The sequence below is a fragment of the Pangasianodon hypophthalmus genome, chromosome 21 (assembly GCF_027358585.1).
Source record: "Pangasianodon hypophthalmus isolate fPanHyp1 chromosome 21, fPanHyp1.pri, whole genome shotgun sequence".
In the NCBI taxonomy this organism is placed as follows: Eukaryota; Metazoa; Chordata; class Actinopteri; order Siluriformes; family Pangasiidae; genus Pangasianodon; species Pangasianodon hypophthalmus.
Window position 1 is genome coordinate 5,807,173 of NC_069730.1, and position 21,922 is coordinate 5,829,094.

Below are 21,922 nucleotides of genomic sequence, written 5' to 3' on the forward strand. Positions count from 1 at the left end.
GAGTGGACTGAACCGAGCATATAACACTGTAGCAGAGCTGATAAACTTCTCCAAAAATGGCCGTATTTCACCGACTCTAGTTTAAGGCTAGTGTACGGCTTATCCAAAGTTCATTGGATTATCTACATTAGCTCATAAAGAAATGTTTTCCCTGACTTCCAGTCCATGACATAACCATTTAAGACACAACTATTTAAAACATAGCCACTTTTGAATTATCTTAGTTATTAGCATAAACTTAATCACTAATGGTTAAGCTTTTAAACAAACAAACAAAAAAAAGAAACTATTAGTTGCTTTATTGGACCTTTTGAAGCATGAGATTTTAGGTAACTGGACCTTAAGTACCACTGGTGTAGGGCATTAGCTCAGTGTGTTTTTTAAACAAACAAACAAACAAAACAAACAAAACAGACAACAACAAAAAACCTAAATGATGACAACAACAACAACAACAACAACAACAACAACAATAAAAACCTCCCAAATGAAAAGAACACTAAATACCCGACTCATGTGTGAGGGGGCTAAAATGTGCACTGTCTGAGGGTTCCTGGCAATGGGTTGGGAGACTTCGGCTCACAGTACTAGAGCCAAGAATCTCTGCTTATGAGCATTTATTTCAGATCAGCAGGTACACTATACGGCAAACCGTTTGTTGACACCAGACCATCATACCCATATTGGGACCTTTGCCAATCTGTTGCCACAAAGTTGGAGGCACACAATTGTATAGGATGTCATTGTTCACTGTAACATTACAATTTCCCTTCACTGGAACCAAGAGGCCCAAACCTGTTCCAGCATGACAATGCCCCTGTGTGCAAAGCGAGCTCCATGAAGACATGGTCTGCCAAGTTTGGACTCGAAGAATATGAGTGTACTGCACAGAGCCCTGACCTCAACACCACTGAGCACCTTTGGGATGAACTGGAACACCAACTGCACCCCAGGCCTCCTCATGCAACATCAGTGCCTGACCTCACTAATGCACTAATCCACACAGCCACACTCCAAAATCTAGTGGAAAGCCTTTCCAGAAGAGTGGAGGTTATTATAACAGCAAAGTTAAACTAAATCTGGAATGGGATGTTCAGCAAGCACATATGGGTTTGATCTTCAGGTGACCACAAGCTTCTGGCAATATAGTGTATTTCAGCCAATTCTGGACTGATTCTGGTTCCTTGTGATTCATTTACAGTTTCATCTCCTTTTTTTCCTCTCCATTTATCTTGCATCCATGGCAAAATTTCAAATCCAGGATAAAACTGATGTTTTTATTGTTCATCCATTCATCTTCAGCAAGTGCTTTATCCTGGGCAGGATCATGGTGGATCTGGAGTCTGTCCAGGGAACACTTGGTGTGAAGCAGGAGTACACCCTGGATGTGACAGCAGTCCACCAGAGGGCGCCGTTCAAACACTAATTCACACACTAATTCACACCTAGGGGCAATTTATAGTCACCAATCCACCTACAGGCATGTTTTTATGAGATGAGAGGAAACCAGAGAACCCGGAGGAAACCCATGCAGACACGGAAATAACATGCACAGAAAATCAGCATAGACAATAACCCGATCTCAGGATCAAACCGGAGCTGTAATTCCACATTTACAGTTGAAGAAAGATAAAGCCAGTGAAAAGGAAACATTCTGCACATTCACATCCAGTTAAGGCTCATTGGTTAAACCGGAAAGTTGTGAGTTTAAATCCCAGAACTGCCAGAGGGCCACTGCTGGGCCCTTGAATGGGATCGTAACCCTCAACTGCTTAGACTGTATCTGTTCTCAATTATAAGCTGCTTTGGAGAAAAGCAGGAGGAAAGAAAGCAGGAGGAGAAATGGGTAATGCAAAGAGAAAATAATGGATGACTTCTGAACATGGAATTAGAACAAATAAGATAGATATCAGGATTTAACTGATAAACTTGGCTTGCTTATTATGTTTCACTAGCCTACTATCTGTAGCATTGCTGTTTAAATTGATATATATATATGCATACTCTGTTCATTAATCCTGTTCACTGAGCTTGGCTTGTGTTCAGATGTCTTTTCATATTCAAAGTATAGCAGTGGAATGTAATTTTAAATTCCCTACAAGTACTCTCCCTAACACTGGCATCACTTGGTAATCTACTTACAGCCTTAATCCACTTTACGTATTTGGCCAAGATCTACTAATGGCAGACATCACAGATCAGAAGTCTATGTAACCCATTATAACAACTCTTTTATATTGTTTACGCACGCCAGTCTCGGTCTCTAATTGCCTGAGTTTGCTTCATATAATACGCTCGCTGGCTTGATTTGATTTAGAAAGAGGGGAGGGAGAGCGACAGTAAATGCTATCGTATCCTAAGCGCATATGACAGCGTAATGCATAACAGTGATTTGGGTGTCAGCGTGAAAGCAGGATTTGAGTGATTCCCGCATTAGTTGGGCTTATGAGTTCCTTAAGTTTGGAAGTTGGAGACTCTTCCCCGGCGCTCATCAGTCTTTACTTTCATCCAAACAACACGAAAGGCGTGAAATCAAATCTGCGGATAGGAAAGAATGATCGCTTCCATCCCACACTCTGTGTGTGTGTGTGTGTTTGTGTGTGTGTGTGTGTGTGTGTGAGAGAGAGAGACAGAGAGAGAGAGTTAGTGTGTGGCGGCTCCGGGAGTGGAGATAAGTGTATCATTTATGTCGAGTTAAGGTTTTGCCTGTAGCATTTGCTGTAGGGCCTCTACTTTGTCACAGGAGCCACACAAACACACACACACACACGCTTCTGCTAATGCTCTCTGGATGCATGTTGCGTGGTTCCTGGTGTGTTATCTGCGTGTAGGACACACACACCAACACGGCCTCTGCGCTCTGCTAAAATTACTTGAAATTACAGTAGATACAGTAAGCAGCGGCGGGCTAAATGATTGAATCATTACTGGCGATGGGGGGCTCGTGCGCCTCGGGCATATTGCTCGCATAGATCAGGCTACGTGAGGCTCATCTGCATCCGTCACGCATAACCGAGTTTGCGGCACTGCCGCTGAGATAGAGAGAGCTTTCGCGGGAAATTCTGTCTGCCAATATTACAGACAGAATAAAACCTGTCAGAAAGTAGAGCCTTAAATAGGACAGACTATTGCATGAATAATAAAAAAAAAAAGTTCAATGAGTGAATTTTGAATACATAAAATACAAACTGCTAGAAAACATCAATGTTAAAAAAAAATCACAGAGAGATCTAAAATCAGTGGCAGAAACATTATACACAGAAAGATGAAAAAAAGGTGAGCAATGAACCTAAAGCTATACACTTACACTGGGGTGAGCGAGAGTGTCGGTGTTACTGTACTTGATGGCAGTGGGTAGAGTGATGACTTCCTCTTTCACAGTGGGTGTGACACCAGACCCCGCCTCCTGGAGTTCCACAGATTCAGTTACCTGTGAACAGTTTTTACTTTTTAGGCATCTTTTAAAATTAAAGTTATTTAATTTTAAAAGTTATAGATTTTAGCTGTAGGCACAGAATGAAAAGTAGAATAAACACAACAGAAAAACACTTTTAAGGCATCATTAATGGTCTACAACCTAAAATTCAATAGTATTTAAATGGATGAATGGGAGATTCATCGATTCACATCTGGGAGATGTCGATTCATGTCTGCTTTTTATTTTCCTGGATAATTTTTTAAATAAATTTTGTTTAAATGCGGTGTTATTTTCAGTTAAAAATATTTAGTAGTTTTTTTTCATTAGCTATAATAACCCAGGTGAATATTAACCTACAGTGTGTTTTGATGTTTGGCCACATGATGGCACCGTCTGCACACTGAGGACTTGACTCTAGGAAAGTTCATTCACCTGTTCACGGTCGGTCACCTTGTGCGCCTGAGGCACAAGACCACTGAATGCTGTCCATACCACACAAGCTTTAACCTCAGTTCATGTACTGCAAAGATTAATAAGATCACTGAACTACTACTGAACTCATATGTGTATTTGCCTGATGTAACAGTCTTTCCACATATCCTTTTCGGACAAATATCCAAGATCGGCTCTCTATCCTGCTGTAATCTATCACTCCAGCCCATTCCACCTGTCCTCTTTTTTGTCTTGGATGGTGGAGATCAGCGAGCATTGGTCTCTAATCTAATTGGGAATGTGACCGTGAGGCTTTGGTTGTGAGTGACTTCAGTGCAGATTTCTGTGGGAATGGCTCGGACACTTCGGGGAGACGCTTTTTAGACCCCAGCTATTGTGCACAAAGCGGAGCTCAAACGGCACTGAATGGGAATGATTCCGTTTGTCCGCAGATGGAATATGGGCCAGCGAGCAGCAAATCTAATCACACCGATGAGGAAGGAGATGTGAGGCAAATGAAAAGCAAGAGAAAGAGAGAGGGAGGGGAAAGACAGTGGGAGAAGGAGGGAGAGAAGAGCGCACCTTGGCGGCGTCCCGGGATGATTTGAAAGCCTGAGGAACAAAAGAGTCGCTCTCGATGGCCTCGATTTCCTTTATCCTCCTCACCTGCTCGGCGAGAGAGACCTCCTCTGCAAAGGGAGGGGGGGAAAAAAAACGGAGAGAAAGACATGAGGGCAGAGGGAAGGTCAAACTAACAAGGACAGGGGGGAAAAAAGCACTAGGGACAATTTGATAAATGTCAACTCGTTGCACCTCCTACTATACCAGGAACATATTACACATAAGAAAACAAATACACTCAAAACAATTCAACTCATTTAACCTCAAAACTGCTCCTTTATATACACGTATTAAAAAATACTCGTATATAACAACTTCTAAAGTGAAAAAGTAAAACGAAACTGCAGTTCTAGTTATCTGAAAGGGAAAAAGAAATTCTAAGATGATAACAATAATTTCATTACGCATCACCTGTCAGCTGATCTGCCAATCAATACACACACCTCTCCCTTCATTTTCCATCCATCCATCCATCCATCCACCCATCCATCCATCTGCAGGACAGCTGCATGTCTCTGCTTTCCTTTGCTGCAGGCTGCACAGTTTTAATAAATCTACCTACTTTAATCCTATCGTTGGACGAAAGTGGCTCAGATGTAAAGAAGCACAAATATACTGAGCCTGATCTCTCTCTCTCTCTCTCACTAAACACACTGAATGTTTCTTTCACACATGTGCATCCTTGCTGGCATGTTAATGAGACGAATTAATTCCACACATTAACTATGACTGTCACAACACATCTTCCTGCTCTGCTTGTTTAATGAATAAATGAATATTTGCTCTGGCTTTTATGCGGTTAACAGCAGCAGCGGCAGCGGCGATGGTGGTGGTGGTGGTGGTGGTGAAGGAGCCCTGGCTGATGTAAACACCACTTACACAACACTCCTATTATCTGACTAGCAACACACACTCTTCTTCACTGCAACTCAGTACTGATGATTGATGATTGTCAGAAGGAATAATAAAAAATATGTATTTATTTTTTAACAGTAAAGGAATCAGTCTTTGAAACTGAGTTCTGAATACATATATTAGGGTTGTCAGATTCCTTTAAAGGTGCACTAGTGGAAATATTAGGATGTAAATACATTCAGATATTAATTAGGTTAAAATTATATACTGCTACTGACAGCAGTCTTCAGCAATAGCACTACAAAATGGGTTCTCATAAACCGCAGAAGGTGAAACTTGCTTTTTTAAATTCGTCTTGATTTTTGTCACTGATATTTGGTAGAGAGCCTTTTTTTAATTTACGCACCAGACAGTTGAAACAGGTTAAAATGGGTTTCTATTAACTACATGTGCTCACGATATAGTGAATAACATAATATATGTATGGCACTACACTCTGGTGCAAAACAAAGAGAAGGGGGGGAAAAATGTGCATGAAAACTCTTAGCATTTTTAATTTAGCAATTAACAAAAAATTTAGAAACAAGTAAAAAACTGGAGCAACATGCAACATAAGTTAATAAAGAATAGCTTTTCTTTTAGATCTTTTCGGGTAAGACTTTGGGCTAAATTTGTATACCGCCTTGCTGTTCCATACAGATTTAACAACCAGCCATTAATAGAGGAGCAAGAAATGGCAAATACAGAGCACGCAGAACAATAATTTACAGTTTAAAATGTTTTTAATACAAGAGTGGAACACTGGGTTAAACGAGATCAAAATTGTGACCCTTGACAGATCACATACATACACACGAAACTAATGCATACTTTATATATGTATGTGACAACACAAATGGCTTGGTTGTTAAATTCGTATTGTATATGTTTCATTTCTTTCTACATGTGATCACCTATAACTGTACATTCAGCTTGGTTTCAATTTATGTTCATCTTATTGGGTATGCTGCTTTATAGATCCCAGAGAAGACCAAAGAAGCTCTATTAGAAGTATTTACATCAATGTACTTACATTTACATTGTAACTTTGAATGATCAACACTTTTGTGGCAAAAAACAAACAAAAAAAAACCTATTTTGTTTTGCCCCAGATGCACAAATTTTGTTAAAAATTGATACATATTTAAAAATATGATATGATTTATTCAGAGCCCTCGTACCACAAGGTGACAGGGTCATTTGTGCAAAACAGGTTAAGAAACACATTTTAATAGATGTACATTCGGTCAGTAAGTAGAATATCACTTAAAATACACAAAAATGAAAAGTTGAATAGTATTCAAACAGGAACATTATGGAAGCAAAAAACAGACAAAGATTTAAATGTTAAGAGCTACTGAATTCTTAATAATGAAATTGAAACGCTGTTGAATACAGCAGTGAAATATATTGCTTCAAAAACCACACATCTGTATTTATTTGCTTTGAATTATCCTCCTTGAAATTCTAAGCAGTGTTCAGAGACAAAAAAAAACAAGTCTATATTTAAATAGGTTTTTCCAGTGTACAAAAATTCACATCTTTTTCCATAAAATTTGTTCTGACAGCCCAAAAATATATGCAAATTTACACACAGGTACACTACAAACACACACACACACACACACACACCTGTGCTGATGAAGTCCCACTCCCAGACTACTCTCATGTACTTCTGAAGTGACAGGCAATGTTCAAGCTGTGAGAAGGATCGTGTGTGTGTGTGTGTGAGTGAGAGAGAGAGAGGGAGAGAGAGAGAGGGAGAGAGATAGAGAGAAGGGAGAGACAACAGTCTCCCAAAATAGTGTTCATTACTTCAAAAGTCTAGAAGGACAGAGCTAAAAAAAAAAACAAAAAACAAACAAACAAACAAAAAAACACACAATATCCTCCAGCTGCCTGTCTTTCACATGACAGCAGTCCGGTGCCCAGTGCCCCTCAATCACCCCTGATATTAATCCCACGTGTGTGTGTGTGTGTGTGTGTGTAGAGTGTCTTAATAACTGATACACCAACAGAAAGAAACACACACCGAGCCTGTGCGCACCGGTGACAACCTATCCTCGGCCCGGGATTCTATAAAAGCCTCATGCTTTTTGACAAACACATTATTGGTAGATAAAATGACTTCCATATGCTGTTTGTCAGATGTCAGTAGGGAAAGATATGTATTTCATAGGAAAATCAAAAATAATGGACTCGGTGAGAAGGGGCCCGGGTGAGACGCAGACAGCGGGAAATCGATAGCGCTGCCGGAGAAAGGCCACTGCCAGCCGCCGTCAGCGCAAAGCCAGGTCAAAGTTGATATTTAATATTGACACATTATCCAAGACATTCATTTAGAGTGCTGAGTCCATCGTCACTACATTATCCTCATCGTAAAAAATATAAGCGGTGAAAGAGAACATACCAGTTAACAGGGATACAGAAGAAGACAGAGAGAGAATGAAAAAAAAATAGAAATAAAAACTATAAGACATTTTAGATGGACAAGTTGTGTACATGGCATTTCCCAATCCTTACGCAAGCTTTCTTCTTTTAACCATATCCCGAGGTTCTGTGAATTCCATTTCCAGTGTGTAGCACCACTTTGGGTTTTGGACACGCTTCTAGGCATGTATAAATGTTAAAACAAGCGTGAATAATTAAAGCAGCTAAAGGCAAACTGGCCCAAATAGTCCAACGAGACATCAAAATCAATAAATTATTGTAGGCTCTAAGAAGCTCTTTGTCTTTCTCATAGACAGAAAGAGAAGGATAAAGCTGCAGGCAAACTCGGACGACCTTTCCAATAAGAAATCTACAATCAGGAAATTATGGTGCTGTTCGTCTTTTTCATACGAGGAAAGAAACGGGAAGCTTGGCTACAGTTTTCCAGCAGAGGGAGGTATTGAACAGCCAAATGCCTTGTCTCTATCCTCTGCGTCCTCACAAGTTTCTACATGTTTTTATATTAAAAAGTGTCATACGCTTTCCAGATCAGAGTCTTCTGTGGATTCCCCAGCACACAGTATAATCAAGTGCATAAGAATACATCCAATTCCGTCACATATTTTACATATAATTAGTGACAATATGGATGATTCTACGATTACAGTAGGGTGTCATTTGTGTCCCACTGATATCACGTTTACTAATATGTATGTAAATTAATGATAAAACACATGTAAAGTATCTTTCACAACAACATACGTGCATGTTTCAGATAAATAACCTGATAAAACAATAATAAAACCTCTACAGCACTTAGAAAACAGCATTTTACTCATCTCAACCTACTATAACTACACTTGAAATATATAATCATTAAAATACTTCAGAAATCATATTATGTTTGTTTGAAACATCCCTTTTCATGACTCGTCCAATACACTTTAGAGTCCCACAACATTCTTTCAGCCTCGTTACCTGAACACATTCACCCCATGAAATGAAGTGACATGTTCAACAGGAAGTTGCATCATCCAAATTTCCTGAAGATTGTGGGAAGAAGAAAATCAATCTCTCTCATTATTATAATTTTTTTTCATTTTCAGTGATATTAACTGATGAGGCACAACCCTGTTACCCAAATTATAGATTGAATCTAAATTATTATTAATAATAATAACAATAAAACAATGTTAATGCCATTATAAAGCATGCTAGTTAACTACATTTTGTGTATTTGCTAATTCTATGCAACATGCAGGCTGTCAGAGAAGAGAGCTTGTATTAAAAAAAAAAAATTGCTTCTTGAGATGGGTTAAAAGATATATTTTTTTATTTTAACCCTTACAATGTTAATCTTATGGACAAAATCACATTCCACACAATATAAATGTTTTCAAACCGCAAACTCTGAGGCACAAACTCTCATTTATAAACACTGTAATACGAGAAACAAAAATGCTCATGCCTTCTCCAGCTCCTTAATACATTCCTCATACCTGTTCAACACGTCAACTCATGGAGCGCTGAATAATATAACGAGCTGCATCAAGTGTGGAATTGCAGTTTAAGAAAATGGAAGCTCAACAGGATTCGAGTGAAAAACCCTGTTTTCAGTGGAAGTGAATCGATTACAGTCCAGCTATCTGTGTTTGTTAACTTCACTTGCTTTTCAAGCGGAGACGCTGCTCTGTAAACCCACATATTTACGTTGCTGCTGTAAATCCTTTGAGCTACTTCCATCCATGAGCAGTTTCATCATTCAGTATGATAAAATATTGATCTTTCACAGTATTCACTTGAAATTTGAATAGAAAAAAGTGCCCTTATGTTCATCCCAGGAACCCTATTCACCATATACTCAAACCGAGCAACCTTTCAACACACTGTACTGTTTGCCTTTCCTTCTACTTCTACATCTGTACGCTGGAATGATTTATAATCCCACTTTCCGCTGTCACACAGAAGAGGACGGGTTCCCACAAGGGTTCTTCCTCCTGTCGCCTTGCCACCGTTGCCTCTGGCCTGCTCATTAGCGATCTAAATCTACATATATTAATACAATTCCATACTTTTATACTTTCAGTATGTTTCTATGTTTCTGTAGGAACCCTGTGACACGTGAGCGAGTGACACGAGACAGAAAAGCGAGAAAGAAATAAGACTATTTCACTGCGCCTGATTAATTCTTGTAATTGAACGCATTAGCTCCACAAACTCAATTACGGCGGATCTCGTCGTGGCTGAGGAATAAATAAGTAAATAAATAAATAAGTGCCTGTCATCAGGCAGTTGGTTACAAATGGCTGTAAATTCAAAAGGGCTTTAGAATGTCATGAACTTCAATTAGGCGGCGAGAAAGGCAGTAAAACAAGGCTTAATGATGGCATCGCTCCTGAGGATGAAAGCAACTGAAAAGCACTCTAAATAAACACACACACACACACACACACACACAAAGTAATAAGACAGTGGATGCGGAAGGAGAAGCAGTACTCAACCTCAGGACCTGTGTGTTGCTTCTCCAACCTGGATTTTTAAATAGAATAACACACCAACACACACACACACACACACACACAGATAAGTGGCTGAGTCTCCTGCCCTCTCCTCTACCCTCTCCTCACCAGGCCGAGATATGTAATTCAACGCTCAATTGAGCCCCTCCTGTCTCTGTGGAGAATCTTTTTGCCTGCTAATTGATAGAAATTAAGCCATTAATCAAGCCACCGGCCCATCATTCAAGCCGGAGAAGATGAATACAAACTTTCATAACAACCACCTTCCCCATTTTGGGCCTCATTAGCATTAATTTTTAATGCAATTATGCTATTCTTTTACGCTGAGCTCATAAATTACGGCTCTTTTGTTGCCGGCTGGCCTTGTAAAAGCCCGAGTGAGGCTTTGTAGTCTGAGCTTTAAGGCAATTACTGGCTTCTTCGCTCTTTTATCCCGCTGCATTTCCAATAACCTTCCATCTAATGATTTATCCCGGCGAGCCCCCGACACCCACCCAGAGCTCGACTTCTCCCATTAGCACCCGTCTTATTTATCTGTTCCAATCTGGAGTCTAAATAAAGACTGTGTCCACTCCTGATGGAGAGTGTGTGGTGGAGGCTTTGGGGAATTGGAGTAGAGAGGAAGAAAGCAGCAGCCTTGATTTTAGCTTCAGGCCTGCAGACATAACTCAGAAGTGAAAGGAAGTTTGGATGTGATCTTCGCATTACGTACATAGTGGTAGAGATAGAATAATGATAAACTTTTTTTTTTTGTATTATTCTGTTATCAGATTAGATCTTTTCAGCTTCAGCAGATTATGCTAGCTACAAAATGAATATAATTAAAAGTAATATTCAGCCACATGCAGTGATGTATATACAGTGATGTATATGCAGTGATGTAAATGACATCATTTATACCCCAGGAATATATCTTAGGCTTATGGTTTGGTGAGAAGGTGAGGTGGTTTTAAACAGTGCAGAGCGAATGAAAAAGGTGTCTGACTGGGAGGAAGGTAATAGTTTTTGACTGCATTGATTAGGTGAGCTGGCAGCTTCCGATGCTATCCCTGAAAATGCATCAAGTGCGTAATGAGCAGCTATTAGGGCCATTGATTTGCTGATTTCAATTGATAGCTACCAGGCCAAAGCGGCACGTCAATATTTGCATAACTAATACCCTGCTGCTGGCGGCCTTGACAAATGAGATCTCAATGGAGAGAGAGTGAGGGAGAGAGAGAGGGAGAGAGAGGAAAGCATGTGACGCTGTGAGGCCTGAGCGACAAAACCAGGATCACACACACAAAACTGTCTCACACACAGCTGACATAACTCATCAGTGGTCCTGATTTGGCGTGCACTGTGATGTAGAAGCCCCCGTCCTCCCCTCCGCTGTTTAGCGTAGGGTCACGTACGAGGACACAGTGGCAGCTCGTGCCAGATGTCACTCGTGTCCCCAGAGAGTAAAAGCTGAGCACAGTGATATGAATGATGCACGTTTGTGTACGCGTGCTGGTGTCCATGGAGGTGAACATCAATGTGCAACACGTACAAGCGCACCACTGCAGGATTGCTTTAATCTACGTTACATTTCCTTATTGTTCAAAGCAAAACAACGCTAGCAGGTTCACGACCCAAAGCATGCCTCACAGATGAACACACTGACTTGCTGAATTTTGAGACTTGCTGAAATAAATAAATCAGCAATAAAGTTTGTTCTGTCCACTGCATCTGTGGTGTATGTGCGATCAGATCCACTTCACAAGTAGCCAAATATTTCCCTTCTGAAAAAAATCATCCCATCTCCAGATTTGGAGCTTAATTTACAATACCTTTGATTGAAGACTCCATAAGAGCTTCTTCTTATTATTATTATAATTATTATAAGTGAGTTTTGAGTAAATGGGTTTCTATTCTCTGCACACTGCAGAAAATTGTGCCAAAATTGTTTCCCATGGTAGTTGCACACATGCTACAGATCCAGTCATAAGGATAGCAATTTTTATTTATTTTTTTTAAAGCTTGCTTATTGAGGTTCTCCAATGTTTTGTAGCCAGGTTCCCCTAAAGATCCCATAATCTTTAGTACAATAAATTCCACAGACAATCCCCCCCTCCCCCACCAATTTACTTCATGAACACTTTTTAAATGTGAAATTAATATTTTGTCTATTTATTAGAGCCATATAGCTCTAATATAATATATCTCATTAGGTCCAAGTTGCCGTTATTCATAGACTTTTGAGTTACTGAGGTTTGGATTAAACTCGTTTAATTACAGTAACCTGTCAAATAAGCTAACAGCTAGAAGAACTCGATGATAAATATACCAGCTTTGATAATGGTGGGTTGTAAGCTTCACTAGTTTCACAGACCTGATAGAGCCTGATGCAGTCTTTAAGTCTAAAGTTTAGTGGACTGGTGTGTTAGTGTGTTAAACTGAACAAACAGAAGCAAACAGAACTTCTAGGCCTCTCCTACTTTTTAATGCAGTGCTGCAGTGTTGGAAAGTTGGATAAAACTCCATAAAAACACGTACGACTTCCTCTCTTTTTTTTTTTTTTTTTAAATTGTTTTAACCACTGATGCCCTTCATATGACTCCTGGGGTCTGTAATATAAGTGCATCAGCTCAACATCACCTAATACACAGGGAGCGCTTATAACACAACACCAGGAGTGCTCTGGGTAACCTGCTCTTGAGTAGGCGAAGTTTTATGGCGTGATACAATCTTTCGTCACATGGCAGCAGGGAATGAGTGGGAACATTTACTGGACATAGAATTGAAATTTGAAAATGAAACAATCTTAGAATGATATGGTACTGGGCCAAACTGCTGCTTGCAGCCTACTTATTTTTGAATTATAACAGTTGTTATAACTGTTATAGAGAAAAAAAACATGACTTTACAACAAAAATCCGAACTCATGTCGGTGGACGGGCCAACTCCACAAAAGCATAAATGATAAACAGCACAAATGAGAAAAAGCAGGTTCCAACCCTGTGCTATTACTAAGCAGAGACGACAGCCCCGCCCTCTTGTTATCTATTGGCTCACAAAACCGAGATTCATAAATTTACAGGTCATCCAGTAAAGGAAGCGCAAAGTGAAAGTACCTGCTGCCAGAAGCATATGTGTATCGTTCATCCAACCTCCTTTCCCTATGAATAGGCTTTTCCACGATTTCATTTGCTTTTTGTTTTCAGGTTCCAAAATCATAAATGCTACAGCTAATGCATAAATGTTGGCACCTCTGTGTTTGACATGTCATTTGTTTTGAATGGATTCAATCCAAACCTCAATAACATAAGTTATTGAGGTTTGGATTGAAGTTAATTAAGTTAACGTTTAAGAAAAAAAAAAAAAATAATAATAATGTCAAATGATCAAATATGTTGTAGGTGAAATGTTCAGGAACAAAAAGCTCTATAGCTCCAACAAATAGTCAAAATATTATTGTGTACATTTAAATAATGTGGCGAATATTTGAATAGTTGGATTTTTAATAGCTTATTCTTTTTCCAATAAGCAAGAGCTCACCTGACCAGTGTGCCAGAGGCGGCACTTAAACTAAGTGTAACTAAAACAGAGACATGGCTAATAAGGTCCAGCTGTGTAAGTGCAGGGTGAGTGTCCATAGATGGCCTCACGTACCTGCAACGTATCACAGCACTGCAGTCCTGATTTAGACTGTCGTGTGTGTGTGTGTGTGTGTGTGTGCGTGTGTGTAAATCCTCCTAAGATCCCCTAATAGCCCTGCAACTTGCTTCTTGCTCTTTAAGTGGGCGTACGTCCAGAAAAGGCCTTTTTTTACCTTCCTCGTGCTCTTGTAATGCAATACATTAACAATATTAACTGATATTCAGTAACAAAGCAACTGCAATAACAGCAGATTGATCGGACATCCAGACTCACGCACATACATTCAGGCCAATATATTTGCTAGTTAAACTAATATAGTGCTTCTGCGCAAGTGGACTGCATGTTACTGACCTGCTGTAATGCTCTGCTCAGTCAGATGTCATATAAAAGATGCATTAATGCTCCTTTCAAAATAACAAGGGGAAGACTGAGAGGAAAGGAAAGTGAGAGATTAAATGAATGAGGAGGAAAAGTGCACAGCTCTCGGTTTTCTGCTCAGTAGCTGTTTCATAAATAACTCTGCAATTAGAGAAACACCACAGCAACTAATTACTTAATTGGAGTAGGCCTTTAAAATAAAAATGAGGTCATCGGGCTTCAGGGAAATGGTCAGCTACACACTGTCGCTCCTCCTGCTTTACTTCTACACAAACATGTAGGTAGACTAAGACCTACTGAAACACATAATGTGACTATAATAATGGCCAACTTTCCATTTTCCTTTGCCCTTAGTATGATCTATAAGGCTCCAATCTATATTCGAGGATACGCCTGACAGACGGAGAAGCTCACAGCTTTGGCAGTTTAAATAATACAGAGCAGCGACCCTGGGAACTCCAGTCTGCCTATAATAAAATGAAAACAAAGAAATCTTTTTAACATGTTAGTGTTGTTGAAATTTACGGAGGAACCACTAAGCACAGGGCTCAATCTGATATCGCTACATTGCAAGAAAAAAAAAGGAAAAAAAAATTATATATACAAATATATATAAATAAAATCTATAATATTTATTATACTGTATGTATGTACACACACATATTATATATATATATATATATATATATATATATATATATATATATATATATATATATATATACACACACAGTATAATAAATATTATAGATTTTATTTATATATATTTGTGGAGATGAGCAAGAAGACACTTGATTACCTAGTATGTTATTTACTGTATTTATGAAAAGACTACAACAGATTCATTTTAGGCACATTGGGTTAAATATTTCCTTAAATATTAAAATGGAAGCCCTCGGCTTGGTCCAACCTGACACTGTGGTTACTCCAAAAAGGTGAAAAGTGCAATAGGAGCAATAGCTATAGCCACTCGTTGAGTGACATTTAGCATGTGCGCACCGTGGTTACCCGCTGAGTGACCCTTCACCTCAGTGTGTCCCAAACGTGATACCCAATCACAGAGGCTGCCCACCTTCCCAAATGTGTGTGTATTTAGGACCACCGGCCACTTCTTGATGAGGTGAGAATGAGCCCACCACCCACACGGCTAATAACAGTGAGCCCTGTGGAACTCCTCTCATTCCCAGACCATAAATACAAAAAGTCCCTCAGACAGCCTTACACACATTCTCACATAGCCGTTTATGCTATCGCAGCAGCCCCCCGGACACAGTTTCTGCCTGATGGTAAAACTTTAGGTAGTAACCCCTGGAATGTGATAGAACATGCATGTTGTGTGTGTGGAGAGCAGCGACCTTTGGCCGCATGTCACTCAAGTCATTGTACACTGCAAGCACTTGGCTAGTGCAATACAGAAACTGCAGTGCTAGATCTGAAACCATCCACTTATTCACAAATCAGATCTTTCTGCTAAATCTGAGATGCAAAGGAAAAGGTAACGCTTATGTATAAACTGCAACAGCACCAACTACTGTCAGAATGAGTCTAAACCAACGTGTTCACTTTGTGTCCGCTGCAGACTAAACATCAGTGCTGTTATTTTTGGGCACTCAGCTGTAGCAGCGTGGTGAATACACTGAGCTGTGAGGGTGAACACACATGTGGAACTAAAAACAAGGATAAGGTTTCACAGAGAGTGAACCCATTGGTAGTCACCACATCACTTTGGTTCTCATTTGCTTACAGTTGAACTTTTTCACATTGTTCAACCTGCCTACGCTGCGACTCTAATAATAGCTCCACCCTGTGTCACAGTAGGTTGCCAGATATCACTGAAAAACGCAGGGTTAACCTATAAAATGTTCATTGGCACTACAGCCCTAGGAGGATGAACACTAGGTATAGGAGTCAAAAAAGCTTGAATGTGCACTGGTACTGCCCGTGTTTAGCAAAATAAACACAGCTTAAATTGGTTTCAAATATAGGGGTGGACAAATCAGTAGCCCAGATGCCCTGGACAAGTAGGTTCAACAACCAGAAAACTGGTTATTATTGACTTTATTATTGACACATTATTGACTTTCGCAAAACAAAAGTTTTCATTTGGTATACAGATACGTTCGAACGTAACACGTCACAATGGTGCAACACATGTCAATGCTACTCTATTAATGCACTAGCTAACTAGCTCACCACATGTTATTACATTATGTGACTGGGCATCACACTGGCACTTTCCCTTGCATGATTTGTCCAATCTTAAAATAATCTGTACCCAATCTGAATCAATTACCACTCGCCTGTCAATCATCTGATCAGTTTTAACAGTTTGTCTAATAGCAAGCAAGCTCTTCACCTCCCAGATATCAAGACAACCTACTAAATGTGATGTAGCACAGTTTTGCTCCTCCCAATCACCTACGCCATTGACGGCAGGTCACGTGAGGTTATAAGATTGTGCCATGTGTTGCTCTTCTTTTCACTGAAATCAAACAGCAGGAGAAAGTGGGTGTGTGTTGTGGGGGGGTACTTAATCACACACCACGTCTTTTCAAAAGAAGGTAGGCCAGAAGTTTAACTTTAAATTTGCAGTGATGAAAAATCAATAAAAAGGTAATTGCTTGGCTTATCACCGTGCTGGGGAACAAATTGGGAGGAGAGGACAAGCGCCGTGTAGATTTCGTCGCAGCACAATGTGCTTTTTTTTCCCCCCTTTCCTTCCTGGGTTCAGCAAGCCAGGAGCAGGAAAAGGTCCCCGCGTGATAATTAAATCTTCCCGCACTGATTTTCCGCCAAATTTATTTCCCCTGGGTCCCCAACTCTGATTCAGTGCTTACAGGCCAGGCATAACTAATCGCTTCAGTGTGGGGGACTGTGGACAGGCACAGGGGACACAGCAATTCCAGTTACAAAGGGACGAAATGTGGCGGCCTTGCAAGGACAAAACTAGCCTAGTAAATTATAAAATATGGATTTCAACACTAATTAGTTTAAATGAAGCGTTTAAGGGAAAAAAATAAGCTGATTTTCATTGTCCTCTAAGTCCATTAATCAAGACATGTTCAAATGTTGCTTTAGTAATAGAGGATTATGATCATCAATTAGCTACAAGCAAAAATCAATACACACTAATGATATTCATGATTTTCCAAAGTGATTTGAGAAATCTCACGTTGACTTGCCTGTGCGGTTCACACGATGATGGTACTTTCTAAATATTTATTTTTGTTTGCGCACAAATGGTATCACTTAAGGAGAGTGTGTGTTTTTATCCGGAAACGTTCACTTAACATAAAAGCCACAGCACTTTTTAAACAAAGAAGCCTATGAGGACTGTCTAGTCATCGAATGTCCCATTTGGTTAATAAGTTATAATAACATATGACCTGTCAAGGCCTTTCAATGACAATGTCCTACATGATAACACAATAAAAGCCTGGAATGAACTTACGGATGGGTGCTGTCACTGAACTGCAGGCTAATGGCTAACGACGCTGCCACTTGAGCGAAATGGGAAATCAATATGAGCACATTTCTTTTAAATAAAACATCACCAGGGATGCTTTCCTTTTCTATTTCAACATAACAATGACCAAATAAGTCGACACGGATGACTGGTAGAGCGTGAGGCCATTCACTACAGGCTATTATAGACTTATAGCCGTGTCAATGCAATTTAATTCACACCGTACAGTCATCAGAGCTGAACAGGTATCAGGGCCGAATAATCTCTAAACAAATCCAGCCTTCTGTTTAATTAGTCCACTTACGACAGCACAACTTTTTGCATCGTGACTTCTGCTAAGTGACGAGGCAGACGGAGAAAAGTGACGTTTACCAGGTGCTGCATTTCGCCGCTTGTCCTTCACATGATGGTGGGAGTCGCGGTAATTAAAACGCTGAAAGCAAAGCGAGGCCCTTTGCACCCCAGGCTTTAGTCGCGGGGTCACCCGCCTGTAGATTCCAATTTGTGCCCCATTTGTATTCATGACAGGAGCGTGCTAAATATTTAACAGCAGTCCAGTTGGCGTTGGCTTTTGCGTCGTCGGGCTTGGAGGTCAAATAATTTGATTTTCGTGCAGATTAACGTGAGCATCAATGTCCACTGCCTTTTGCCCACCCACATATGAAACCTTGCATTCTTCTGTGCAATTAAATTATATTCAACCAAAACAAGATGCATTAATTAATAATATTTGTATTAACATAACGGGATTCAACAGTTTCCAGTTAAAATGAATAAGGAGGCATTAATTTAACAAAACACTCAGAATAAATAGTTAATTTACACACCACAAATGAATGAAAATACTGGCAAATCTAACACCAAAGTCTCTAATTAAAGCCGCGGTGAGGAATTCGATTGCATTTGTGGCTATACATCTTCCCTGTGACAAACAGACTGGGTGCTCTGAATATCTGTTTCTCTCTCTCCGTGCAGCTTAGACCTTTCCTTTGGCAGGAAGAGCCTCATGATCGACAACAGAGCTTGTTAGAGAGAGATGAGGTGTTAATAGGTACAGGGGGCGGGAGAGGAGACTGTGTGCCTCTGCTTGCGTGCACGTGTGTATGTGTGTGTGTGTTGAAGGTTGGGGGCAAATCCCTCGTGAATATTTTAATGACCAGATAATGCTGGAACACAGGCACACAGAGACAGTTACACACTGGCGCCCGTGACCCAGCCGACACACAGCGTAATTAAGAAACAGTTTTCCCCTTTTGCAAGGCAAAAGAGCAGGCCACAGTGTATCTGGCTCTAATGATACGGGTTAAAAGCTATTATACGCCTCATTAAAATATATGATCTCGTGATTAGACCGTGATGGGCGACAGGCTCGTGTCTTATTCCAACTCTTGACAACATTCAGCACTGGGCCACAAACAAGGCTGCATGTAGTAGAAACAAGGATGATTGAAACACAAAGGCAAACACACATTACACACACACATTACACACACACACACACACACACACACACACACACACATATATATATATATATATATATATATATATATATATATATATATATATATATATGCACACAAAATCAATATGTGAGGGTAGTCTCATAACTTCTGAGAGCGAGAGACAGGGCCGTTAAGGGTTTGACACTAATTTCCATACTGACTACATGATGAAGAGATAGTTTTAACTCTGCAGAATATGCAAAATATGATATATTTAACAATCTAACCAGAATATAGTTGGATGAAGTGAAGTCGGCAATGCGCATAATTAGAGCCAAACACAATGCTGCTGAAATCATAAAGACTGTCCGGTGCTCATCCCAGGACTGCTATTCACAGTTTTTCTTTACAGTATACAGCTGTAGAAGTGTAATAATTTATAATCTCACTATCCGGGGTCAGCCAGAAGAGGACACATCCCTTTTGAGTTGGGTTACTGTCAAGGTTTCCTCCTCATGCCTTCTCAGGGTTTTTTTTTTCCTTGCCACTGTCATCTCTGGCTTGCTCATTAGTAATCAAAATCTACATCTGGATATCTAAAAAGCTGCATTGCGACAATGTCAATTATTCAAAATGTTGTACGAATAAAATTGAATTGAATATAACTGAACATAAACAAAATAGTAAAAGGAAGCATCAAGTTACAATACCTTCAAATTACCCCACATTCCTGCACAGGCTCCCTCGCTACAGCAAAACCATCAGCTTTAAAACTAAATTTGCCAAAAGTTATTGATGAAAACCTAGAGAGAAGAACAAACAAGCACTCAGCACTGCTTCTATGTTTGTGGGTTTGACTTTCAAGCGCGGCGTGGCCTTTGACATTGAGGCTAAAATCCCTTTCAAGCTCCAATAGAAAGTAGTTATGTTTAAACGACGAGCAGAAGGTGAAGTATTGATCTTCGCTGGGAGAAGTGGCCTCCTTGTTGAGAAAAGGTCAAAGCACGAAGCGCTGTTCTAATAGCGCAAACATTTCCACACTTGCAAGAATCAAACGCATCTTTTTTCGATCCGTGGCTGTCCGACAGAAGTGTTCTCAGAGGAGTGGGAGGCGCGCTTTCCTCTCATTTTGTTCATTTCCACAGCTTGGCTGCAACTTTCTTGTTGTGTTGAACTCTACCAGCCCCTGAGGGATGAGTGGGTAGACCCTGTTGGACCAGAAGAACATAATGGCCGTCTTGGCCGAACAGTTTTGAAACTTCCAGGTCGTTGGAAGTGGAGGCTGCTTGTCGCTTTGATGAGGCACTATTTCTGTCCTTGATAAAGGTGAGAGAATGGGTGAGCCTTCCAGCGCTAAGCAGGATGAATGTATTGTTCTTAAAAAAGGAAGAGAAATGAAAGAGCACTGAGCAGAGGAGTAGGGAGGAAGTCGATTCATTCCAAAAGACGATTACAGCGTGAACTCTGCTTAAGAAACCTGCATGACTGGGACCCTTGTACTGTAGCCTGTGGCTAAACACTTATTTAACAGTTTGGTAATGTTTCAACTAATAAAGAGGATGAGAGAAATGGAGAACTCACAGCGGTGTAGTGTTCTTTTCATTTAATAGAAACATCATTCCAATTTGATAAACACTCATTACAAATAAAATTAACAAGCAATAGTATCACAAACCACTCTGATTATGCTAATAAATTCTGATGTTATTCAGGGAGTAAGAACAATGTGCAGGGTGTCCTCTATTATCGTATTCAGCAGGGATCCTGATGAATAGATTTATCACAGTAGACTTGGCTTCAATACTACAGTGTGACAGTTGTGGTGGACATAATGTACAAAGCAAAGTTTTAGAAAATTTGAAACCAGTTAAACTTTCTCACAATTTGCAAAACGCCATTAGATCTTTTATCTAAGTCCTGAGAACTCATCCCTGTAGTAACTGAATATGAATACAGTATTTGGAATGATCAGATAACGTGTTATAATCAGATTCAGATGCACCATTTGGCTTTTTACAGAAAGAAGAGACCTCTGCTCACGCTTCGAAGTTCCCAAAAGCTAACTAAAAATTAACTGCTACTAGAAGCTAATTCCTTCCTAGCAAAATATACAACAAATAATGCCACTCTCAATCAAGATTGATGCTACAGTATGCGTCAATCACGGCATGCAAGTGCAGTCACTCGGAGTTGCTGTAATTTTTTCATTGAGCAGAAAGGATGGAATAGCTGCTGTTGACAGAGCAACGCTACTCACCTAAGGGAATATGTAAGGTCATGTAAGCAATATTGAACAATTTATCATTCCAACAGAGCCATTCCTTTAATAATAATGATTGTAGGATCACATGAAACCAGACTTTATAACCCGCAGAAGTAGGAGTGACATTCTACTTCTATTATTACTCATTTTAGCTATTATGATTACATAATTTAATCGGCTACAAATCACCTTAGAGATAGGTAAGGTTTTACAGACCAACTTCGTGTCTACCCAAGCCAGTGTTAGGAATATCTACCATTGTGCTTATTGAACATTAACACTAGCCTGCAAAATTTTTAACTTTACTTGCCAATCACACTTGATTCAAGATTTCCCTTAATGTCCAGGTTTATTAATTGCATTAGAGTAGGAATGTCACAACAAAGCCACTCCTGAACTGTAGACTTACAAGGTGACAGATTTGCACCCTTGACC

At 39.9% G+C, this 21,922-nt stretch overlaps 1 protein-coding gene across 2 annotated transcripts in view; it reads right to left on the reverse strand.

Annotated features, from left to right (window-relative positions):
- Positions 1 to 21,922, reverse strand: part of rsrc1 (arginine/serine-rich coiled-coil 1) — a 133,009-nt gene that overhangs the window by 1,112 nt on the left and 109,975 nt on the right. For both annotated transcript variants that reach the window (XM_053227505.1, XM_026941313.3), the window contains 2 exons: positions 4,433 to 4,539; positions 3,308 to 3,430 (listed from right to left, as the gene is read on the reverse strand). In XM_053227505.1, the coding sequence (XP_053083480.1) occupies positions 3,308 to 3,430; positions 4,433 to 4,539 (230 nt within the window). The remainder of the gene's footprint in view (positions 1 to 3,307; positions 3,431 to 4,432; positions 4,540 to 21,922) is intronic.